The 25281-nt window shown below is 31.0% G+C and overlaps 5 protein-coding genes across 5 annotated transcripts; 4 read left to right on the forward strand and 1 right to left on the reverse strand.

The window, feature by feature from the left end:
- Positions 1–496: 496 nt before the first annotated feature.
- On the forward strand, positions 497–3541 carry LOC148252874 (S-locus-specific glycoprotein S13-like). Its single transcript, XM_088207758.1, has 3 exons — positions 497–2125; positions 3267–3407; positions 3525–3541. The coding sequence occupies exons 1-3, from the start codon at positions 790–792 to the stop codon at positions 3539–3541; spliced, it is 1494 nt and encodes a 497-aa protein (XP_088063884.1). The 5' UTR covers positions 497–789.
- LOC110817880 (receptor-like serine/threonine-protein kinase SD1-8) lies at positions 3293–5145 on the forward strand. The gene is made up of 6 exons (XM_088208380.1): positions 3293–3407; positions 3500–3705; positions 3810–4020; positions 4102–4339; positions 4438–4588; positions 4679–5145. The coding sequence occupies exons 2-6, from the start codon at positions 3550–3552 to the stop codon at positions 4994–4996; spliced, it is 1074 nt and encodes a 357-aa protein (XP_088064506.1). The 5' UTR covers positions 3293–3407; positions 3500–3549; the 3' UTR covers positions 4997–5145.
- Positions 5146–5560: 415 nt separating this feature from the next.
- Positions 5561–6971, forward strand: LOC110817879 (G-type lectin S-receptor-like serine/threonine-protein kinase At4g27290). The gene has a single exon (XM_022046596.2). It carries the CDS (start codon positions 5670–5672, stop codon positions 6969–6971), a length of 1302 nt encoding a protein of 433 aa, XP_021902288.2. The 5' UTR covers positions 5561–5669.
- A 5469-nt stretch (positions 6972–12440) lies between these two features.
- On the forward strand, positions 12441–14457 carry LOC110817878 (G-type lectin S-receptor-like serine/threonine-protein kinase SD1-1). Its single transcript, XM_022046594.1, has 5 exons — positions 12441–12581; positions 12790–13006; positions 13509–13746; positions 13872–14022; positions 14143–14457. Exons 1-5 carry the CDS (start codon positions 12441–12443, stop codon positions 14455–14457), a joined length of 1062 nt encoding a protein of 353 aa, XP_021902286.1.
- Positions 14458–16193: 1736 nt separating this feature from the next.
- On the reverse strand, positions 16194–24541 carry CMT1 (chromomethylase 1). The gene is made up of 19 exons (XM_088207847.1): positions 24067–24541; positions 22897–23004; positions 22681–22800; positions 22488–22587; positions 21809–22026; positions 21630–21695; positions 21288–21545; positions 19801–19859; positions 19415–19481; positions 18967–19296; positions 18817–18885; positions 18655–18741; positions 18463–18550; positions 17738–17856; positions 17537–17641; positions 17401–17444; positions 17250–17319; positions 16678–16781; positions 16194–16485 (listed from the first exon to the last, which is right to left on the reverse strand). The coding sequence occupies exons 1-19, from the start codon at positions 24451–24453 to the stop codon at positions 16317–16319; spliced, it is 2568 nt and encodes an 855-aa protein (XP_088063973.1). The 5' UTR covers positions 24454–24541; the 3' UTR covers positions 16194–16316.
- Positions 24542–25281: the final 740 nt, after the last annotated feature.

Genomic DNA, 25281 nt, shown 5'->3' on the forward strand with positions numbered 1-25281 from the left:
AAGAATAGAAACAAGTCCAATATCAATAAAAAAAAATGTAAAGAAAACCTTATTAATTTCTATTTTATAATTATAAATTAATTTACATATCTCGTGTATTTGTAAATAAATAATTATTCTGTTACAAGATATACGTATTAATGTGTAATTCTGCTGCATATGTAATACTTATTAGTTTTATTTTTTGAAAATATTATGCAAATAAAAATATTATGCAAACGTCCGCATCTATCGACATTGAAGTTCAGACTGTTAGAATTTGTGCGTTTATACAAAGATAATTGATAGTAAAGTAGCTAAATAATAATTTTAATACCAACACATTCCTTTTTTTTTTAGTATCTCAATAAGATATCTATCTACTTATTAAGAGTATCAATTAAAAAAAGAAAAAAAAAAATTAGGGAGATCATATCAATATATATATAAAAAAATATAAGCATATAAAATTACCATTAAACTCAAGAGTTAAAAGCCCAAAATACACTTAGACCCACACAAGCCCAAAAAAATTACCAAACCAAAACGCCGTCGTTTCATCTCTAATTACTCTTGACCCTTGACTTTGGAGAACCAACTTTTGTTCTCATTTTTTTAAAATTAAATTTTACATCATACTTAATTCATATTTTATTATTTGGTTTTGGCAAATTTTTTAATTCACCACCAAAACCAAAATTCAAACATGGAAGAACGAGTTTTCATAATTAAAAAAAAAATGAAGAGCTAAAAAATAAATAACAAGAGCAACCTTCAATCTCCTATCAAACCATACCAAATGTCGTCAACATGAACCAAACCTCACACAATAATAAAACAGAGACGATGAGTCACCACTACCACCATTGTTGCACCTTCTTCTTCATATTCTTCTCTCTGTTCATATTCTTCCCATCACTTTCCATCTCCCTCAAAACCCTAACCTCCCACCAACCTCTCACCACAAACCAGACGTTAATCTCTGCTGGAGATGTTTTCGAGCTGGGTTTCTTCACACTTCCAGGAGAATTATGGTACGTGGGAATCTGGTACAGGAACATCCCTCAAAGAACAATCGTCTGGGTTGCTAACCGAGACAATCCACTCACCACAAACCCATCAGCCGCGGCGCTCACCATATCTAATAACTGCATCGTTCTTCTCGATCAAGAACAGGCCCTCGTCTGGTCGTCAAACCAGACCAAGGTTGACGGACAACTTGATGATAAAACTCTTCTTGTAGAGCTTCTCGACAATGGTAATCTCGTTCTTAGGGAAGAAAACAATGATGACCCAGAAGAGTTTCTATGGCAAAGCTTCGATTTTCCAACTGATACTTTATTACCAGAAATGAAACTAGGGTGGGATCTTGATTCTGGGTTTCACGGACTAACGTCATGGAAACACACAGATGACCCATCTTCGGGAGATTATACTTACAAGTTAAATTTCCATGGGTTCCCGGAATTTTTCATCTCCAACGAACAGAAAAGAACGTACAGAAGCGGGCCGTGGAATGGACTGAGGTTTAGTGGAGTACCAGAAATGAATCCTCAGAGTCAAATAGCCTTCAAGTTCGTCTCAACAGACAACAAGATCTTCTACTCTTACACTCTGGTCAATAAATCACTTCACTCCAGATTAGTCGTGAACCCATATGGGAATCTCGAGAGATACACATGGATCGAAAACATACAAGCATGGCGCTTGTTCTGGTTCGCACCCAAAGACCAGTGCGACAAATACCGCGAGTGCGGTCCATTTGGGATTTGCAATCCGAATTCATCGCCGGTGTGTAAGTGTTTTAGAGGGTTCAGGCCGAGGAATCCAGAGACATGGAAGCTGCGAGACGGGTCGGGTGGGTGCGTGAGGGAAACGGAGTTGGAGTGCTTGAGTGATAAGTTTTTGCATGTGAAGAACATGAAGTTGCCGGAGAGTGGAAAGGCGGTTGTGAAGAGAGAAATGGGGATTAAGGAATGCGAGAAAGAGTGTTTGAAGAATTGTTCTTGCGTGGCTTTTTCTAGCTCGGATATCAGTAATGGCGGTGCGTCGGGTTGTGTGATGTGGAGCGGTGAGCTTCTTGACACGAGAGAGTATGCGGATCGCGGACAGGATCTGTTTGTCAGATTGGCCGCTTCTGACATCGGTAAGTTTACTCCCTCCATTATTGCTAATAGTAAAATTGAGAAAATTAATTAATTAATTAATTAAACTGAAAATATCCAAAAAATTTATATCTATATTTAAAAATGCATAATCTGCATTAAAAATTATTATAATGCCGAATTCATCTCGGTAAAAAATTGTGGTAAATTATTACAATTTGATTTTTAATATATTTTTTTTATATATAGTCGTTCAATTTTTATTTATTTATTTAAATATTTAGTTTCATTTTATTTTTTAATAAAAAAAATTAAAATAGTTGAAAAGTTTGAAAAAATAGTTCATAAAAATTATTTTTTATTTTCTATTATTTTAAAAAATAATTTAATAATTAAATTAAAAAATAACAATAAAAATTAATTAATACGTTGAAACTAATCTAATCTAATCGTAACAAAATAATAACAATACATTAGTGAATTAAATTCTCAGTTCTATTAAATCGAATATTATAGATCATTCACCGGTTAACTACTAACACACCCACTAAACAATAAGTTATATATTCTCAATAAAGTTCAAAAATATATAATTTTCAAATAACACAAAAATTTTGATCATGTTAGAATGTGAAATTTTTAATTTAATGACGATCGACAAACACATACAAGATTATGCCGTGGTAATTTAAAATTTATGTATTTGATTATTATATATAAATCTAGTGTATGGTACGCACGAATTCAAATTGCAAATATTTAATGGTTATATAATATGTTACACTAGAAGACCACATTAAATTGCTTGGTTTGACTTCTAACTTTAGGAAGTCAAGAGATGACTAAGTCATTTAATCCATGTACATTAATAATGTCACTTTCTAGCATCGAATTTCATGACTTTCGTAGTTATAATTGAAAATACTTAGGTTATGTATTTAATAAATTCAGAAATCATGTTCAATTTCTTTGTAAATGAATATGTAAATTGTATCAACTATGATTTTTTTAAAAAAAAAATTAACTAATTTGGATTCATAACTTGAAAATTTATTGAAATTTATAAAATTTGAAATGTATTATTATAAATTTGATATGAATTCAATTTCAACATTTTATGTAAAACCCTTATCATATTATAGTTTAAATATATATATATATATATATATTCTTAATTTGCAGGTGATGATGGGTATGCTCGTGACCTAATTATAGGCATCGTTGTTGGAGTTGGCATTTTATTGGTGGGTGTAGTTACCTGGCTCCTATGGAAGAGGAAGAAGGTATTAAACAAAAGGAAATTAGCAAAGACAAAAACAAAAGGTAATATAAGTTTTTTTTTTTATATATATAATGATAAATATACATACGTTATATTTATTTTTTTGTTCTTTAAATATGTGTATATATTATAGTTTTTAAAGTAGGTACACTTGAAAGAAGCGAAGATTGTCTGATAAATGAAATGGTGATTGCAAATAAGAAAGAGTACTCGACTAGTGAGAGTAACGAAGATGAGCTAGAACTCCCATTAATTGATTTCAATACTTTACAAATGGCTACCGACAACTTCTCCGACGTTAATAAACTTGGACGAGGTGGTTTCGGTTGTGTTTACAAGGTAATAGATTAAGTTATCTGTAATTAAAAAGGACTCGATTTTATTAAGATTTTCAAATTTATCTCAAAACTCGACTGAGAAAATTATGTATGTGATAATGTCAGGGGAAATTGATTGAAGGCCAAGAAATAGCTGTGAAGAGACTCTCAAAAAAATCTGGACAAGGGAGTGAAGAGTTCAAGAATGAGGTTAGATTAATTGCAAGGCTGCAACATAGGAATCTTGTCCGACTTCTCGGTTGCTGCATCGAGACGGATGAGAGGATGCTGATTTATGAATATATGGAAAACAGAAGCCTTGATTCGATTTTGTTCAGTGAGTGATTGATTCAAAATTTTACTTGAAAATTAGTTTAAATCGTATGAATTTTCATGCTGAGTTGAGAAATTTTTGTAGATAAAGCAAGAAGTTCTTTGCTAAATTGGCAACAACGCTACAACATCATTTGTGGGATTGCACGAGGATTATTATACCTTCACCAAGACTCTAGGTTTAGAATTATCCACAGGGATATGAAAGCTAGCAACATATTGCTTGATCGAGATATGAATCCAAAAATATCTGACTTTGGGATGGCTCGAATATTTGGAGGAGATCAAACAGAAGGAAGAACTCAAAGGATAGTTGGAACGTAGTGAGTTCAATATAACAAATTTTCTCTTTTAAACTCTGATCTCTTCATATTCTTGATTTTCTTCTTATTATTATTATTATTTTTGTTGTGAAATGCAGTGGTTACATGTCTCCTGAGTATACAATAAATGGAATTTTCTCGACAAAATCCGATATTTATAGTTTTGGCGTGCTCGTTTTAGAAATTGTGAGTGGCAAAAGGAACTGGGGATTTTATCAGCCAGACAAAGAACTCAATCTTCTTGGACAAGTAAGTATTAACACATTTTTCATTTAGTTCAAATATACAAAACTCACGATTTTTGAAGATAATTCAAATCCTCATCGTGGGTTGGTGCAGATATGGGAGCTCTGGAGAGAAGGGAAGGGATTGGAAATCATCGACTCGTCTATGGGAGAAGATTCGTACTCTATAAATGAAGTTCTTCGATGCATACAAGTAGGGCTTTTATGCGTGCAAGAACGAGCAGAAGATAGACCAACAATGGCGTCTGTGGTTTTGATGCTGAGTAGTGAAAATCCAACAATGGCAAATCCTAAAACTCCTGGTTTTATTCTTGGAAGAAGCCCTGCGGAAACTAACTCATCTTCAAGTAATAACTGTGACAAAATGTGTAGCGTCAACCAAGTCACAGTCACAGAACTAAATGCGAGATAACCAAATTAAAGAATTAGATCATTGATGATTCATTATTTGTAAATCTCAACACACACACACACACACACACATATATATGTATAGCTTTGAAATGTCTCTATGTACATTATCTCAAATGTATACAGCCCTTATGCTGTGCTCCAAACTAAAGAAAGAATTATCTTATTTTATTTAATAATTTTTTGTAGAAAAATACAAACTTTATTGCTTTGTAAAAATTAAAAGTTTTTGAATATCTTGCAAGTTAAAGTGAAATTATTATGTAATAAACATTTGGCATAGAATGTGTCGGACACATCTCATGAGGATTTGAAGAGATTTTGTAGTAGCAAAAACCGAAGCTACTCAGTAAGAATCATATATCAGTCTCATGATATATATATATATATATCCCCAAATTAAGTCAAATTACTTACCAAAAATAATACCAGATTTTTAAAATTTATTAATTATAATATAATTAATGATAATATAACTTCCTAATGATAATATCTAGTATCTAATTAATTATATTTAATTTATTGAAAATGAAAACTAGAGGTTACTACTGACCAGAGCAAATAAGGTAGTCAACTTAGGATTTACCATTGAAGATCATTTCTAGTTCCTCAATCAAACAGACCCTTTTAATATTCTCTCTTTCACCAGTGAATTTTTTTTTTTAAAAAAAAAAATGGTTTCCTTCGTTTTCTTTCTCCTTCTCTTCTGCATTCTCGTGGCTTCCATGAAACCAAGCTCGCTAGCAATGGAAATAACAGATGTGTTATCTGCACCTCATTCTCTCTCTTTCGGCAACAGTTTGGTGTCTCCCAGCCAAGTGTTTGAATTTGGATTCTTCACGACGAAGAACTCGAGCAATAATTTTACATATCTAGGTATCTGGTTCAAGAATCTTGATCGTTCTCCAAAACCCATATGGATTGCCAACAGAAACAATCCCATTACTGGTATGATCGGAACCTTGGTGGTGAAAAAAGATAGTAGAGTTTTACTTTATAATGGCTGTGGTAATCAGGTTCAGGATTCTATAATCTGGTTTATAAACCCAAAAAGGAAAGCAATCAGTCCGTCTTTGCAGCTTCTAGATTCTGGAAATCTGGTTTTGATTGACAAAAACGGAGATGACCCTGATGGGTTATACTTATGGGAAAGTTTCGATCATCCCACAAATGTATTTCTCTCTGGAATGAAACTCAAGACGGGTCTGCAACGGAGAATTACAGCTTGGAAATCTGATGATGATCCGTCGGTCGGAGACTACAGTTTTGGCCTGGAACAGCCGGAAACAGGCGAGCTGGTTTTGAGAAATGGGTCTGATATTATCTCTCGTTGGGGACTTTGGGATGAAAAAAGTTTCAATTTTTCCGACTACTCTAACCCAATCTTCCAGCCAGTCTTTGTTTCCAACAATCATTTAGAGGTCTACTTTTTGTTCAAGTCTACCCATTTGATGTTTCTAATAAACCCACACGGCCAAATTCAGTATCTCAAATGGAGCAAACAAATCAAGAAATGGGAAACAATTATGAGTCTTCCAAACGATTCCTGCGACGAGTATTCACGGTGCGGTCCCAACAAGAACTGCTACATTACCGACAATGGCGAACCGGAGTGCCGGTGTTTGGATGGATTTGAAGAGAAATCAAACGGGTGCGAGAGGAAATGGGAAGTGAAGGGGTGTGGGGAGGGAGATTGGTTTGTGAAGGTTGGCAACGTGAAGTTGCCGGATAAGGGGAGGATGATGAGAATGGAGGATGAAGAAGAAGGGTGCCAGGAGGCATGTCTGAAGAATTGCTCGTGCACAGGGTATGCGGAAGTTGATGTTGGTGGGAAGGGGAATGAATGTGTTTTCTGGGCTGGTGATCTTTTCGATTTGAGGAATTACCCTCTCGGTGGCCATGATATCTTTGTCAGAATGGCTAAACAGCAACTAGGTACAAACTTCTTGATTACCCTTACCATATATGTATTATAATATATAGTATACGATTGCATGTATATATAAATATATGTAAGTATATATTATATAGAACTGTACATTCAGTTTTTCATTGATTAAAAGATTGATAAAAGATAAAACAAAAACTAAAACTAAAATATATTTTTCAAATTTCAGTCCAATTTTCTTGATCCTTAGTCTATAAACTGAATATTATATTAAATATTAATTACTCTGGTTCTTATCCAGATTAAGAAGGTTTATCTGATCTAATTTTTTTTTTTTTTGGACTGTAAAATGCTGACCTTCTAATTTTATAAGACTAGTTACTATTCAATCAGTTTTTTCAGTATATTCTTAAAATGTTAGTCTAACTTATAATTGGGAGCTAAATTCTACTTATGAAAACCAGTTTTCATAGTATTATAATTATAGGATAAATCCGATGAAATGTTTAATTAAGATTTGGATATTATTATAACCAGTAGGATTTTGCATAATAAATATATCATAGTTGAAGAATCAAAAATTAGATCATGTTAGATTTATATTAGGATAGAGTAGAATAATTTGGAAAAATATTGGAGAAATCTTTATAATAAGGAAATTATAAAAATTAACAATATAATTACGAAGCATTAATTTTGTATTTGGAGATTAAAAAAAATATTAAGATTTCAATAAAAAATGAAGATACTACGTGCAAGAACATTAATATTAAATTATAATTAATCATTTATTAACTGAATACCGAGTAATTTTATCTTTTTTTTTATGAGGGCGTGAGTTTGAATAGTACATTGTGCATGTCTTATGTGTATTCATTATTTAATTTATTAAAAAATATTAAAGTAAAAAGAATTTTTACCGTTATAGTAATTAATATGTGACGAAGAGCTTAAATTAATTTACAGTACCAATCGTATAATAAATATGTAGTTATAATGATTATTTTCATTGTTGGAGGTGGCCATGCAGATCATGGGAAGCGGGAGCTGGTAAAGTGGAAGAAAGTGATCGCTATCGTGGTACCAACAGTTTGTGGGATACTTCTGATTGGTATCATTGCCTGGTATATTATTCCCAAGTTGATTGCTTTTGGAAGAGGTAAAAAACTATACATCTAACGATCACTCATTAATTTGCTCCTTCATAATTACCTAAAACATGCATATATATATATATATAGATGTATATAGAAATACATAACATGTATGGCCTCTATGCGTTTCCTTTTATATAGATATTACCATTTGATATGCTTATGAGCTACTGTCATTTCTTTAAACATTTCATATATCTAGTTGGTATTAGAGTTTATACCCTTCTCGTTTTTGTAATACTTTTTCTTCCCATATTAATATATATATATATATATATATATATATAATTATTGTCATTCATATTAGAGTTTGAGTAATATATTATTACTGACTTTGAATTTTAGCGTTTGAAAACTAGTAGTATAGGTTTAAAAAATTATTAAATCGTTAGTTTTTTACCAAGGTATTAGGAATTATATCAAAGCACGTATCAATTTGGTAATTTTAGATTGAGGTGATCTTGAAGTTGTGAACTTTATGAATAACTATTTGGATCAGAAGTTGCTAACGCGATGTGTTAGGATATATGTCATTGATGAGGATGTTAAGAATTTGAATAATGGAGATTAAGATACTATATATGAAAGTCCAAGTCGGATACTACCTTCCTTGAAAGCAAGTAGTTTGAGTACAAAACATTCTTGTACCATTAGTTTTTGACTCTAAGGAGTTGTATTCTTATTATAGTTGAAGATTCTATTACTTCACAATCTCATTCATTAATTTTTAAATCGACCATCAACAAGAATCTTTTACACAATTTTGATACTCTCCTCATCACTAACTCAATCACTTAAATACTAGTGCTGCTCATATACTCTAGTTATCATATTCCAAACATAATTTAGAAATCTTCTTTGTGGTTATCTCTGTAAAATATACCACTAGTGACACCCATTGTCTTCTTTGAACATCTCATACGATATTCCAAGTATATACTAAGCAACTCGTGGTGAATTTTGTATAAGGTCCAAGTTATTAATTAACAATAATCTAAACATGAAAAGTTGTTGGAGTTCTGGTGACGGGCTTAGGCAGAAGAATATTTTGATTATGAAATTTCTCATGCCAAACATCCTCTCATATGGCATGTGAAGCATGGTTGGAGTTAGACATTTAGTTATTTGTCAATCATTCACCTTCTTGTGATATGCATATGAAGAAGAAGCTTTTGGTTTCCATGACAATTATTTGATTGTGGAGTACCTACAACATGTGAGGGTTATGATTGAGGAGCTCGCATTCAGCAATGCAACGTTAGCCATCTTTTTCTAACCTATGTAATTCTTCTGATTATTCATGTGGTTGTTCCACTTGATCTTCATGTAGTCGTGTTATTGACGAAGATTAATTCAAATATTAATCTTCTATCCAATTTATGGACTCAAAATCAATTTTGTAATTTAACAAATCCTTAGCTTCCAATTGAAATATATATAATAGTTTTCGACCATCATATGAACAAAATCACTCATTATACATTATTGTTAGTAGAAAATTCTGATTATTATTTTGGAGTTCATGATAACATACGAAAGCTAAAAACTTATTTGAATAACAAAATATCTCAGTGCTCTCCATAAGTCCACAAGAAAGAAAGAATTTTCATTTTACTTGATTCTCCATAATTGATTACAATTATCATAATACATTTTGTATATCGTTTTAAGAATGATATTAAATAGGATTTAGATTTAACTTCTCATCTTAAAAAGAAAAAGAAAGCTTTCATTAAGGAAAGAGTTCTATAAAAGCATCGAACCAAAAACAAAAAAGACCAAGCTTCTTACCTATTTTAAAATGAGTAATGATATATCAAATAAAATTCAATAATGATCTTCTTCAGTAATCTATTTGCATTCTTTTATAGTACCAAGATATGTAGTAAACTAACATTGGTGTATATTGACCATCTAGGTGAGAAGAGAGTATAAAACAAGATTTGAATTCAAATATTCATGTTTTTATAATTTTTATACTTAGATGCAACATTAACGTATCTAAATTTACATCTATTTAGACATGTTAATTGATAAAAAAATTTCAAATCACAATATGATATCAAGATTTGTCTTATTTTGATCAATTCTTTCTTTTTTATTATAGTTGAAAATTATATTTCTTCAATATCTCATACAAAGACTCTTATGATATTTCTCAGCAACAAATCTTTTATACAAAATACACTCTTTATCAATTTTGTTATCTAAATAAAACTGAAGCTCACATCCTCCAATTATCCTACCTATCGAGCATAATTCACAAGTTTTCTCTTGAGTTATGATTTGCTTAGTTATATCAGTTAATACCTCGAGCTATTGCCATCTATCTTCTCACATAATATTTTATTTATATAAAAATAATAACAATAATAATAATAAGTAAAAATATAGATTTATATAAGGATTCAAGTAACTCAATAGCAACAATTTGAAGTTTAATTTTTGGAGAGTCAGTGGTATATGTATGAAATGCTATTAGGTCATAATTGCTTAGCTTAGAAGCATATTACGCAAGATATTTTGATTGCAACAGGATTTGTTAATATGTCATCCCATACTTCCTTACCCATTAATTTTGTAATCTCTTCTTTGCATCTTTTTAGAAATCTTGTAAAACATGCTTGATATTAGCAAATTAAATTATTAGTCAATCTTTTACCTTTATGTGTAACGCATTTAGAAAATCGGTTTTAAATTCCTATTAGAACCTATTTGATTATGGCCACCTGTAATAGACAAAGTTTAGTTGACGAGCTTACATTGATAGACGCCACGCCATCCTTTTCAAACCTTTATAATCTATTCGCTTGTTTACATAACTCCTCCACTTGGTCTTCATGAGATTCATGTTATTGTTCAAATATTAACCTTGTATAGGCTTTATGGATTTAATGACAAATTTTATACGTTCACATATCTTCCAAACCTTTAAATGTAAAATACACTTAATGCTTGACCATCATTTGATCAAACCCACTTGATTATTACATCATTGTAACTAACAAAAAAAAATCAACACAAACTTTAACTCGATAGCAAATAATTACTTAAAAAATTACTAAATAATAAAAAACCTCAATCCTCTCCACAAGTCCTTAGGAAGAAAAACTTTTACCTAATAAGTTATTATCAATATATTACAATTTAGGTGTAACTTTACTTATGAATCCAATTACGATTAAGATTTAATTTTTTATTTATTTAAAAGTTGATAGTTTCAACGTAAAATCAAAACAAATCTTGCTTAGTGATTTTACAGTGTCAAGATCTTATCTCCCAGATTAATGGCAAATGTTACACAAACTCTAGTATTTTGCACTTTATTATGTTGTATGCATTTGATTTTATTTATATATTCTATGTTCTCTTCTACTTTATTGTGAGTTTAAGTTTGCCTTCTTAATATTGAAACTTTTTGCTTTTAGGCGAATTTTAATAGGTCGAGGATCTAGGACAATAATTAAAATCAGATATTTTGATTAATACTTAAACCTAAAGTATCACAGACAGTAGTCAAATATAGTTTTTATTTAGATCTTCTAGTAAATGAATTTTTTATAGCTAAGGACTCTTTATTTCTGATTAGGTTGTATGTGTCTCTAGCAAAAATAAAAATAGAGCTTCTCGCCATGTAAAAAAAAAGAAAAAGAAAAAGAGAAAACCATTTATTAAGATCTTGCGTGTATGGTAATTTGAAGTTCGATTGCACTATAACTAAAATAGTAATAGTTTCTTCATTTATCTTATTGTTGAAAACATATTATGTAGCATTCAATTGTACTCTATTTCATTCTTATCATATATTTGATGCATAATTTTATTGAATCAATTCATATCTTTGATTCTACAATGATGGATTTATATTCATACTTGTCATTAAATGAATCATAAAAGCACCTAACTTGAACTTAATTTAGAATTGACCTGAAATCGGAATATTTCTTTTATTTAAATGTTTACTAGATTTGCATTTCTATTCTAAAGAATTGAAATTTGAAATAAACTCAACCTAAAAGTAATTGGTGATAGATATGACTTAGGGTATAATAATTAGTAATTCTTTCTTAAATCTTAGAGGTATTCGAGCTTGATTTCTGAGTTCTATTTTAAAATTTCTAATGTTATATTTGGAGTGAGAGAAATGAGAAAGGAGGGAGGGGGAGGCAATTGGTAGAAATGTTGACTATACTTAATTATTAATTTCATCCAAACCTGATTCAGAGATTGACAAATTTGCTTGATTCTACCTTATATTCCATAAGTATTTATATCATTATTAGATCATCTCAGAACATCAAACCAATATATATGTGATACTGTATATACTACAATATATAGGAGCATTGAGTTATTAATTTCATTCTTGATTTCTCTCTACAGAACTACTCATAATTATAAATATGACATTTCAAAACCATAAGGGAAACTCAGTAAGCGATGTAAATTTACCTTACTATCAGCTGGATGTCCTCTCTCATGCAACTGATGATTTCTCCGAGGACAAAAAACTCGGACATGGTGGTTCCGGAATAGTTTACAAGGTATTTTTTTTTATATTTCACAATATAATGTCAATAAAAATGTACATGTTTGATGTATGATATTCTTTTTATAAAGATTCAAATCATCCACGAATTTAACTACTTAAACTTACGTAATGAATTGTTAGCAGTGTTCGGTTCGATAATTTTAAAGAAGTTTTTATAATTTTGATATTTTAAATCCATATTCTTGTACATATACATGCAGGGTGTATTGTCTAGTGGAAAGGAAATAGCTGTGAAGAGGCTATTGAAAAGGAATTATGTTCATGAAGAGTTGGATGAGTTCCATAATGAAGTTGTTTTGCTCACAAATCTTCAGCACCGGAACCTTGTCAAGCTCTTGGGATTCTGCGACGAAGGAGACGAGCAGATTATGGTCTATGAGTACATGCCAAACAAAAGCTTGAACAGTTTCTTGTTTGGTAATTTGGCCATTTCAAACTTGCTATACCTACACACACACACAAGCACACATATTATATATATATATATATATATATATATCCTTAGTTCTCGCTAGATTTATAAATATATGTAGATGGTATATGGAATCCCTAAAAAACATAAGCAACTGAAAGTGCCTAGCTTTTCTCTTTAGAAAATTATCATCCACACAAATGTATCTCCTTGACTGAAATTACTTTATGTATAAATATTATATATATATATATATGCAGAAAATTACAAAGATAAGCAAGTTAGAAGCCTTAGAAACAAGTTGCTTGAGTCAAACTGTGTGCTTCATTGTGTTTTCATTATCAAGTTATATTATAATGGCATTTATGTATCACTTAATTAATAAATATATGTATATATATATATTTATTAAAAAATATAAAATTTATAAATTAATTTATTTTTGTTCGTATAACAAATATTTCTTCCTTGATATACTTTCTTGAGTACTTTATGCTTTGGACTCAGATCGAATAAAAAAGAAATTACTCACATGGAGACAAAGACTGAACATTATCATTGGTGTAGCGCGAGGACTTCTTTATCTTCACCAAGATTCTCGAATGACTATAATTCACAGGGATCTTAAAGCAAGCAACATATTATTAGACCATGATTTGAGCCCGAAAATTTCAGATTTCGGCATAGCCAAACATTTTGGAAGAAATCAGACAGAAGAGACCACCAGGAAAATTGTTGGAACACTGTAAGTTGCCTAGTTATGCACAAACATATGCATACACATGCACAAATAATATATTTATATATATATATATGTATCATGAGAAACACATTATTCTTTTCTTGGCCTATACATATATGTGTGTGCAGTGGTTATATTTCTCCAGAATATGCACTCGCTGGAAAATTTTCAGCAAAATCAGATGTATTCAGCTTCGGCGTATTAATCTTGGAGATAATAAGTGGAAAGAAAAATTGGGGTTTTACTCACCCTGATCATGACTTAAACCTTATTGGACATGTATGTAAACACATATACCTAATACCAACCTATACATATATTTTTTTAATTTCTTTACTATTTATTCCACTAAGTTAGATAAGAACCTATGTACATATATATATAATTGATGTTATTCAGGCATGGAAGCTATGGAAAGAAGGAAGTGCCATGGAGCTAATGGATGAAGTATTGAAAGAGGAAACATATAATTCAGATGAAGTATTTAGATGCATCCAAGTAGGTCTATTATGTGTGGAGCATTCCGTGGATGATAGACCAACGATGGCATCGGTGTTAGTCATGCTATCGAATGTAGAAGACTCTGAGGTTCCACAGCCGAAAGAACCTGGTTTTGTATCTGAAACTTATGGAAGAGGAAGAGAGTTGTATTCAATTCAAGATAATAATGATACTACCAATCGTGTAACTATTACAGCTTTAGATGGAAGATAAGGATGATATAGATACATAGATATAGAGAGAGAGAGAGAGAGAGAGAATGATTAGCAACAACATTCAGTAGGTTTTGTATGTAGATATTTAATGTTATGTTTTGCACAGCTTGTGAATAATCCAATGATCTTTGAAGAATGTCAGTTTTAAATGAGTTCAAAATCATTTATAGGATTTCTAATTACTTAGCACATGATATTTATAAGGAATTCGTGTATCTCTATAGCTATATTTTATTTGTCTCACTGCATTTGTAGGATCTATATTGAAACCTTTTGACTACTGGAAAGGTGGTAGGTTAACCGGAGAAGAACTTGAAAAAAGGAGTCACACACACACAAACGTGTGTATATATTAAAAAGTTCTTGATGTTGAGGGATATTTAATTAGAAGATTTATTACCAGAATTCTAAATCTTGAATGGAACTTCCATAGTCATCCTTGCCATGAAAATATACAGTTTTGGTCCTTGATCTAGCTTCTGATGGGAAGAGAGAAATAGTTGGTTCAACCTGATCTAAAAGATAAGGACTGTACATCAACTATTGCAGAAGAGAATAAAAGATTTCACTATAAGTATATATTTGCATTAATGCATACAATTTACTAAGAAAATGGAAAAGCCATAGAGTAAATTTCTTACCAAAATTTCAAGATTTCAACATTAATTTGAACTCTTAGCTTTGTCCTAAAAATATATAATTTTAGTTTTATATCTAATTTTTTATTAAAAAATAAATCAATATTACAATTCAGACTAATAAAAACAAGAATATATTATATATTTGATGTTATAGTAAAAGAATCATTATATATAATATTTGAAAACATATTATATGTTTACTAACAAAAGCATAAACTCAATAACTCTAACCACGGAAGATCATTATGAAAATAATAAATTGATAGAGTGGAATTTTTTACCTAATTTCTATAATCCCAATTGAAGTTTCAATTATCATCAATCTTATCAGTGAAACGTACAAATTTAATTCTTAATTTATATTTCGATTTAGATATTTATGAACTTAATAAAAAGAGAATAAAAAATTCTATTGGATATTATAAACAAATAACTATAAAAAGGTAAAATAAACTAACGAAATTTATAAACCCTAATCAAAATATGTCAATCACCAAAAAACTAATAAAATAATAAATTAAATTTATTACCGAAATTTCAAAATATCGATTGTAGTTTCAATTATCATTTTTCATTATAAGAATATACAGTTTCAATCATCGATCTAACTTCATGAAAGAAAGAAAAAAATCAATTAAGTAACTTAATACAATAAAACTAAAAATATATTTATATATATATATATAATCAACAAAAAACAATAAAAATTTTGAAGGATTAAAGGAAATTGTAACAAGTAAAGGTAATTAAACTCTCAAACCCTACCAAGCATGTCTTGAGAATTGATTAGGAGAAACCCAAAAGTCCCAACCCTAAATTTCATCTAACCAATAGAAATGTTATATATACCCTAATTAGACCTTATATATACCAACCCATATTTCAAAAAAAAAAAAAAATTTGAGGTCATATATCAATGTTGTATGTTGTAAATTTCTTATTTATAAAATATAATTTAAGAGAAAATTTAGCATGATAAAGTATCTTAAAGTTCTTAAAGATTTGAGTATAATTACACCAAGGTTTATAGTTTTTTTTTTTTTAGTGGTTTATAATTTAAAACATAAAAATTAAGTTATTGTTAAATAATAAATAAAAAAAACAATAATAACTGAGCTAATAAAACCCAGAAATTATAAATGTATTGATAATAATCATACATGTTCATGTTACCATGAAGAATATAATATAAAATGTAAATTGAATTAATGAAAGTTCAATGAGAATCTTCTTCATTCTGTGGAGACTGCTTGAGACAATTGGGAAATTTAAAAGGCAAATCTATCAAAGGTTGATCATCACACAATCCTTGGCTTGCCAAACCAAATGCATACCCTAATGCAGTAGCCACTGGAACGGCCACTGCATTTCCAACTTGAGTATACCTGACCATTGAAAACATGCACTGTAAATTTTGCTTGTAAATCAGTAAAATCTTAGATCATGTTTGGGAACGAAATCTAGAAGTTTCATAAAATTTACTCGTAAATTTACAATTAGTTTAACTACAAAGTAAAGAATTGAGATTTGTTCGAAACATCAAAACTGCATTTCTTTAATTCTTATATATAACATACCTCTCTTTGATAGGCCCATAAAGTTTGTAGCAATCTGGAAATCCTTGTAATCTTGCATTCTCACGTATTGTTAGTACACGATCTTGCTCAGGATGAAGGATACACTGCCAAGAAGTTTGTTTAGGAGACAACCAACCAAATATATTTACCGCATAGATTACTTCTGAACCCACGATCCAGTTTATATAAACATATATGGAGGTGTTTAAATTCCTGTTCCATCCGGTTTATTCTTAATCGCATAGACATATGTTTATAAGAGTGTTCAAATTCTGGTTCGAACCGTGAAACTGGGCAGGACCTGACCAGACCAAACAGCACCAAGCACTATTTGGTTCGGTCCTCGGTCCAAACACCAAAAGACTAATAAAAATTAGTCTATTTCGGTCTAATCTAAATAAACTAATTTGATAGCAAACCAGTCTTCAGTCCCAACCTTTATTTTAATCAGCTCTCAATTGGGTTTGGTCCGGTTTCAAACTGATGAATACCCTCTATCTATTTATGTAAATGCATATATACCTATAAGCATACATTCGTGCAGACATGTGTAAATGAAGAAAAAGAAAAACCTGGTTGTGAGGTTCTGCCCTTGTCACTACTGTGTTAACAATCTCATCCCACCATAAACGTCCAAAGGGCCTGCATTTGAGTTAAACGTAAGCACTTGTCCAGATAAAGTTACAAATGAGTTAAGGTTTCACGTAAGTACATTCCACTTACTTGAGTGAACGTCCATTGACAAACTTCATAGCATAATTAGGAACCTAAAAGAAATAACCCAACAAATGAGGGTATTTTCAAGAATCAACTCCAATGAAAAATAATCAAAAGATAGCAATTAGCCACAGAAACATACCAGTGGCTTTCCTGACTTGAGCAACACTCTTTCCATTGACTTGTCCCATTCAACCCTGTTATCCTCACCAACTACTACGCCAGGTAAATCTCGAAAGTTTGCTCCCTACAAGAATGGAGCACAGGCATCAAACACATAAGTATTTACAGGATGAATAAACATGAGAAGAAATAGAGTGAGAAATGTTACGCGTATATATACTTTCTTCTTTGGAATTCGGCAGACACGTTCATAGTCATCATCATTTAATTGCAGAGGCTGGTGATCATAGAGCATGTGTGGACATTGTCCATTTGCAGTAGCCGAATGAGTTATCATATCTGAAAGAGGAAAATGAGAAATCATTTTACAAGGCAATGTTATGCCAAAAAAATTACAGACAGAAATAGCCTAGGATGCAAGACAGCTATGTCGTTTTCCATTTTCATACTCAATAACTTAATAATTGAAGTAATTAACTATGTTTCAGGAAGAAGAGAGCACTCCAGGAAATGTTTCAAAGTGATTCATATTATGAAATTAAAAAATAATTGAGAATTATAAATATTCATGAACCCATATGATTTCATCATGTTGTTGTGACAACATATGCATATAGATCTGTCTGATATAAATCTTTATCTGCACCTCAATTACAAAAAAGAAAAGGAGAAAGCAAGACCAGACTAGGTGGTGCCAAGTTGGAAAATAGTGTATCAAGTACTAAATCTGTCTAATATAAAGGAGCTCATGATATACCTAAAGCAGAGACATAAAATATAGAGAGAAAAGGAACAGCACATGTGGAGTAGGGGAGACTGTTAATCAGTTATCTGGAATTAATTGTATTCTTCTTTTACATCTGTGTTTATTCTTGTCTTAGATGTTTAACTGTGCAACTAATCCATCAATTCTAACAAATATATATTTGCTAGGTGTCAGCTTACCAGTCTTTTTAAGTCTAATATATCTCTGGAATTCTGTTCGAGCAGCATTCTGATATTTGATTTCCTCATTACTCTCCTCATTCGTCACCTAACATGCACTCAAACAAGGAAATGAAATCAAAGTCAATATAGGACCCAAATTGCACCTATAAACATGTAATACAAGGATTGTTCAAAGATAACTGAACATACAGGGGGAAGATCTGATAATGCATCATTGAGATCGAGAGCTTTTTCCAACTTGCAAGGCTCCTTTTTATCATGAGCAACAACCACATCCTGCATTTAATAGCAAAAGAACTAAATGCATGTGTACTAAGGTAATAAAATAACTAAGGTTAATCTGCTATGTACCTCAAATTCAGTGGGAATCACACCCTTGGATAGAACTTCATGAGTTGGCAGTGGATAAGGAGGCAATTTCTGGACAAAACAAAAATAGAAGAAAAAATAAAAACATGTATTTTGCTCTTTAATACACTATTTTCTGGAAAATATACCTACTTCCGAATGACATGCACCCCATAAGAAAACCCGCATCCTAAATTGTGGTACACCATATGACCCTGCAGCCATCATTCCTAATCTCGTTTGATAGTTCATGGAAACAAGGCGACCTACAGCATAGCGTGCTAAAAACCCACCAGCAAATTTTACAATGTCCACAACATTTTCCATTAGGACATACTTCGGTTTTAAGTGATCAATTATGTCCATGTACACCACCAACTGATGATTCTTTATATCATCTAATGGAGCTTCCTGGTTTCTGAAGCGATTAAAGCCGCTAATGCCTTGACATGGGGGCCCTCCGCATATAAAATCAACACCACCCTAACAAAACAGACAAGAGAGTATATGCAAATTCTGGAAAGAAACATCTAAATGTGAAAGCAAATATTAGTGACCAATATAGCTAATGGAATACACTTCCAAAGATAAAATGACTTACAGGAAGAGGTAATATGTTTGACTTATACCCTTGTGTCACAAATTCCTTCAATTTATCTGTGCATTTACTAAAAAACAGAAAACATCAAAACAATTAAAAAAACTAGATTTGTGCAAGAGTTATGCAAAAACATGAATCTAACATCATATATGGATTGAGGAAAGTGAGAACATGAAAAGAAAGCATAGGATGCTCACTATCCACCTTTCTATCTTGATAAATAAAGTTTAAGACATATTAAGCAAAGAAGAAAAGGAATTCAAGCATTCCTCTGTATCTCTTAAAAACTATTTTCCTATCTCCAGAATAAAGAAAATGAGGAAAAAGAAAACAACTCGATAAAATATATGATTGAAAATACTCATCATAATGTTCAAGAAGACTACCTCAATCCATCTATAGGCTCCCATGTGTCTTCACTAGGACCATAGCCTTTCCAACGTACCTACGAAGTTTGAAAACAGAAATTGTTCAAGACAATCAACAACATCTATTTACTATGAGAATTATCTGTGGAACAGATGTCTTCTCAGTCACCTAAACTATTAAATACGTTATGCAGCATCAACCAACTAGTAAAAACTAAATGTATATACTTGCCTAAAATGCATACATCTGAATCGTGGTACAGTGTAGAGTACAAAGTACAATATATGCTAAAAGTTTCAAAAGGATGTAGGCGTAGTACATTATTTTAATTCAAATTTTCAACAAATCACTTATTAAGTTCATCATTTGGATCACAATAATAGTTTAGTTGTAATGGCCCAACCCAGAAATTGGCACGTCACAACATCGCACATTTATAGAAAACCATATAATTATGTAAGGCCTGAAACAAACCTCAAACTTATTTGTCCTATATCAAGTCTTGAATTATTTGAAAAATGTGCAGTTAGAATAATGATTAAGGATTGCTATACGAAATTTTTATTTAGAGATTTGTTCACTAGGCGCTTATGATTATGAACAAACGAAAGAGATAATTTTTAAAATTCACCACATCTTACAACTTGGTCAATTCTAAGACGACATGTTCTCATTTCTTTAGATCCTTAACTGTGGAGGTCACAGTTTCATGGAATCTTCTACTTTCTTATTATCCTATAAGACCTGGTGTTTTTCAAGATTGACATCTTTAGTTCATCTTACTTGTCGACCAAACCATTTAAGTTAGCTACTAATGATACAACCTAATTTGCATCTTCTGCATAATTTTAGAGAAGAAAGGAAAATCACAGAAAAGAAGAGAGGATGCAGAAGTTAGATTCAAGAGGTTAGAAATTTTATTCAACAAGGAAATAGAGTACACCAGTGGCAGCTATATTTTATTATAAGTTTGTTGGCTATACTTGAAACTAATCATAATTATTCTAACCATTTCCCAGCTTGATTGAGGCACTTAGGCCATAACTTTCTAAGCAACAATTATTTGATAAAAATTTCAAGAGACTAGGGCAACCCTTGGTTATCTGTTTTTTTTTTTTTGGTTGAGGGAAAAGGAAAAGGCTTAAGGTTTCGATTTTATTTGCCAACCACGAATCACCTTACCAACTAGCAAAATTCAGCTCCATGAATTGTTGCTTGCAATTGCCAATTTTCTCATTTTTCATATTTCTAATTATAGATAATTTTATTATTTCCATATTAATAAATAACTACGCTTCAGTATGCATATTTATTTAAATAAGAATTAGTTTTATTTTTATTTTTTGTCTTTATTTTTTTTATGCTTATTCTTAAATATTTAACCCTAAGCATTTATGTTATGAATGATTTCAAAATTCACCAGTTTTTAACTGTAAACAGTAAAGAGTTGAAAAACTTTAACTTAGATAAAAGATATATCATCATTCAAAATGAAAGAAAATACCTTTAAATATAATCCAGATTGATTCGCTTTGTTAGGATCTCCAAAGCAAATAGCTAGAAACCTTTCTACTTCAAATTCTTCAGAAGGAATTTCAAAGTCATCATCATCATCTTCTTCTTTTTCTTCTTCTACTTCTTCACTTTCCAAGCCAAGGCTTGGTTCCAATTGTTCTTTTGTACTGATTAATCCAAATTTCTGACACAATTTTTCCCACTCCTTCAACAAATTCAAAAAATCTTCTGCTGCCTCATTTCTTACCTGATCAGCATTTACAACATATAGTAAATTTTTACTAATTTTAAATTATATGCTAATGACACGGAACAATGAAATGCGCTTTACCTCAGTTTCAGCATGGTTTTTCTTCAGACTTTTACATGCATGAGAGTTAATGTCTACAGCCCATCTCTACAAAATCAAGTACAGAAAAGCATATTTTAACAACTATACAGAGAAACTACATAGAAAAACACACAGGCACATGAAATTTAGTATGATGATTAACTTCACTATCGACTTACAGTAACTAATCTTGTGCCTGACAAAGATGCACCCATGCTTAGGCCAGTAGACATTGCACCACATCCAGAGTACAAATCCAATAAAAGCAATTTGGACTTATCAGACTTGCAAATTTTTTTAGATTCTACATCTTCATTACTAATATTATCAATCGTGCTGTGAGAACCGCTTTCACTTGATATTGATGATGATGCATCAGAATCTCTTCTTTGGTTTTCTAGCATATTAGAGCAAGTTGTGACTTTAATGGAGTTGATAAACAGCAATATGAAGAACAGTTATCATAATAACATCATTTAAATTAATAAACACAATTTTAAATTTTAAGTTATTGATGTTGTTAAGGGTACAATTTCAACTAATTTTTGTTTGGTCTTAACTCTAATCTCCATAAAGTCTTGAGATGTAAAGTTAGAACATAATATTCTGTATTGGATCTTATTCCTATCCTCTTCTTTAATTATTTAAAACTCATAATTCCAGTTCTATAAATTAAACATGAAAATATAATTACTACTCTAAAAAATTCAAGATACGGCCTAGAGTAACATCAAATACAAAACACGTTTTAGCTCTATACATTAAGACTAACATGAAAAACAGGGATGATGTTTAAGTAAGAACAACATAAACATTGAACCAAACATGTTGTCATTATATTGACACAAACTAAATTACCTGTAATCATATTTGAAAATGTCAAATATGACAATTTGTATTTCATATCACAATACAAATCATAGGATGATAATATTTTGGCCTTTGCATCTGGGTCCATCTATGAAACAATAGAAGCACTAAATCAGTGTTAACACATTCAAAACAAGCTTAATAAATTTGTAACTAATTGATAGATAATGTGATGACCTACATTTGGGGCGACTTGAGCAATTTTTACTTTGGAAACAATGCAATTCAATGGATTGTCATCTTCAACATCTGAAAGGAATACTCTTTTGTCGTCAACAAGATTTGCGTGATTCTTGATAACCTGGTAACATGAAAATTTTGGAACTTCAAAAGTTAGTAACCCCGAAAAAAATAGTAAGAAGTATGAAAAACAAGTTGAATTGAAAGATAACATCACCGTGTCTTCAGCTCTATAGAACCACTGAGCTCTAAAATAATGTTCACCATCTGTTGTTTCAAACATCTCAATTATTTTTGCAATGTAATCAGGTTTTCCATCTTCTGCCTAAAAGAAGAAACCTTCATATATAAGCACATAACTTAAAAAGGCAACCAAAGCTTCCCATATTTTGAATTAACAACAGCACTTCAATTCATTTGCTTCAATTCATATCTTTTTCATTTATTGACTGGTAAACATCATCAATAGAGAAAAAAATTTCATAATTTTTTATGCCTAAACTACTTCAACTCCTACTTTAAATTGTTTATGAATTGACTTTTCCTTCTTTAGTTGATTTAGTAGGAAGAAGAGTTCCACCAAGCTTGAATTACAAACATATAATAATCTGAATACTATATCCCTTTCCAGCCTTATCTCATTTCTATTATGTTGATATGACTTGATTTTCTGTATATCCTAAAAAATATTCTGTGAGGAAATCCTAGTACATTGTTTATATAAAAGTTTACAACTCTACTGGCAACATACTTTCATTTTTTATCACAGTGAAAAGTTTTTTTTCAATATTGTTCGTGAATGTAAGCATACTTGTCAAACTGCATTAAATTTTGTGTCTTTTTTTTTATTATTTTGCTCTTAACATTATGTGATTGTGTGCATTCTGGGATTTATTTTCTCAACATATTAGATTCCTGTCAACTTTACACAAAACTTTTCTTCTCCCTGCACTCACTTTTGCTAATAGGAACCATTTGTTTAGAAACATAAAATAAAATACACCCAAAAGAAACTGAAAGCATCAAGTGACTCCTTGTAATAATAAAATGAAGAACTTAAAATTTAACAAAAAGGAAAAAAGTTTAAGCTGGAAGCGTCAAGTGATACCTAGTAAGAATAAAATGCGGAATTTAAAATTTAACAATAATAAAAAAAATTAAGCTGATTTAGCTGGTATCAGCAATAGATTACAAGCTGCATCTTTCTTCTGTATATTGGTCCTACCTATATCGAGACTTGGGATTTCCAAATTTAAAGAAAAAAAATCATTTTTTTTATTTTTAACTGAAAAGAAATCAGCTTTTGAGCACAGAGAAAACACCACTTTACTTCGTGTATGTGAAAAAACAAAAAAAAAAATTAGAGACATTCAAACAGACAGATTACCTGGACGTAGGCATCATCTTCTAACTTGAAGAGAACACCATCAATAATTGCACGTTCATAATGGCACCTTGCTTCTAATTCCATATCCTCATCTGCAACAGCCCCTTTCTTCACTTTAGACTGGTAACGAGACGGCCACTTCTTTCTAGCTTCTAAGGCGGGAATCGGTTCCCCATCGAACCTGCAATCGGGGTCGGCTACTACCCGTTTCGCCTTCTTGGTCTCTCTCCTGATCAACTGCGAAGCACACTCGTTATCCGAATCGGATTTTACCCGTTTCTTCCTCCTGTTAGTCCCGCTTCCCACCGCGGTGACCAGAGGGTCGACGGGGCTGCTGACGGAATCATCGGAGTTAACCGGTTTTGCCGTACGCATTTCCTGTCCCATCCCCGTTGAAGAGAGGGAGCAGGAAAAGGGATTTACAGACAGAGGGAGAGAGGCAGGAGGAAGAAGGGTTCGTGAAAGAGGAGAGAGGGTTTATAGAGGGAGCAAAGGCTTTTAAATTTTCGAAAAGAGCGGGAACCTATTTTTTTTAATTGAATATTTTTTATTTCTTAAATTAAATATTGTAAGGTAATTTTAGGAATTTACTAATTTTTTAACTTCAAATATAATAAATATATGTATAAAAGAGGAAGTTATTAATATATTTTTAGAACTGTAATAATTAAATTAAATTTTATTCTGTCAAGCTACAATGTATTTAAGTAAAAATAATATTAATTTTTAAGTATAACTCGAAGGTAATTATAATTTTACTTAATTGATAGTAATTAATTTATAATATACGATTCAGTATAATAAAAAATTTAACTCATTACTGTACTTGTAGAGTTAAATAATCAAATTAAATTAAATTTTAACGAATATATTATATTTTTAAATTAAAAAAAAATATTTCGTGATAATTATATTCATTTAGTTAAGATGTTCGTAATGAATTAAAACGTAACTCTCGTAATAAACTTTGACCGTTGAACAAATTTTCAATGAGATCAAATACGATTGCTTAGTCTTAGCTGTGAAGCAGATAGAATTCAACCACTCCCACTATAAGAAATCTTTTGCATTATTGCCAACATTCACTTACATGCATACATACATATATATATTATATTATATATTATATATGAACCTTTCACTTTCAAAATCTCAACATGTTTTTAAAGAATTATGAATAGGAGATTGCATCATTTCTACTTCTTTAATTGCATT

This window comes from Carica papaya, chromosome 7 (assembly GCF_054855325.1).
Source record: "Carica papaya isolate Zhongbai chromosome 7, ASM5485532v1, whole genome shotgun sequence".
Taxonomy (NCBI): domain Eukaryota; kingdom Viridiplantae; phylum Streptophyta; class Magnoliopsida; order Brassicales; family Caricaceae; genus Carica; species Carica papaya.

What these genes read in the sequence shown, in the direction of transcription:
- LOC148252874 (XM_088207758.1), top strand. Translation starts at nt 790, where the DNA reads ATGAACCAAACCTCACACAATAATAAAACAGAGACGATGAGTCACCAC. An exon ending in ATTGGCCGCTTCTGACATCG is followed by an intron (nt 2,126 to 3,266) that starts GTAAGTTTACTC and finishes CTTAATTTGCAG; the next exon opens with GTGATGATGGGTATGCTCGT.
- LOC110817880 (XM_088208380.1), top strand. Translation starts at nt 3,550, where the DNA reads ATGGTGATTGCAAATAAGAAAGAGTACTCGACTAGTGAGAGTAACGAA. An exon ending in GTTTCGGTTGTGTTTACAAG is followed by an intron (nt 3,706 to 3,809) that starts GTAATAGATTAA and finishes TGATAATGTCAG; the next exon opens with GGGAAATTGATTGAAGGCCA. An exon ending in CAAAGGATAGTTGGAACGTA is followed by an intron (nt 4,340 to 4,437) that starts GTGAGTTCAATA and finishes TGTGAAATGCAG; the next exon opens with TGGTTACATGTCTCCTGAGT.
- LOC110817879 (XM_022046596.2), top strand. Translation starts at nt 5,670, where the DNA reads ATGGTTTCCTTCGTTTTCTTTCTCCTTCTCTTCTGCATTCTCGTGGCT.
- LOC110817878 (XM_022046594.1), top strand. Translation starts at nt 12,441, where the DNA reads ATGACATTTCAAAACCATAAGGGAAACTCAGTAAGCGATGTAAATTTA. An exon ending in AGGAAAATTGTTGGAACACT is followed by an intron (nt 13,747 to 13,871) that starts GTAAGTTGCCTA and finishes ATGTGTGTGCAG; the next exon opens with TGGTTATATTTCTCCAGAAT. An exon ending in ACTTAAACCTTATTGGACAT is followed by an intron (nt 14,023 to 14,142) that starts GTATGTAAACAC and finishes GATGTTATTCAG; the next exon opens with GCATGGAAGCTATGGAAAGA.
- CMT1 (XM_088207847.1), bottom strand. Translation starts at nt 24,453, where the DNA reads ATGGGACAGGAAATGCGTACGGCAAAACCGGTTAACTCCGATGATTCC. An exon ending in TTGCTCAAGTCGCCCCAAAT is followed by an intron (nt 22,588 to 22,680) that starts GTAGGTCATCAC and finishes ATTGTTTCATAG; the next exon opens with ATGGACCCAGATGCAAAGGC. An exon ending in ATTTTCAAATATGATTACAG is followed by an intron (nt 22,027 to 22,487) that starts GTAATTTAGTTT and finishes CTAATATGCTAG; the next exon opens with AAAACCAAAGAAGAGATTCT.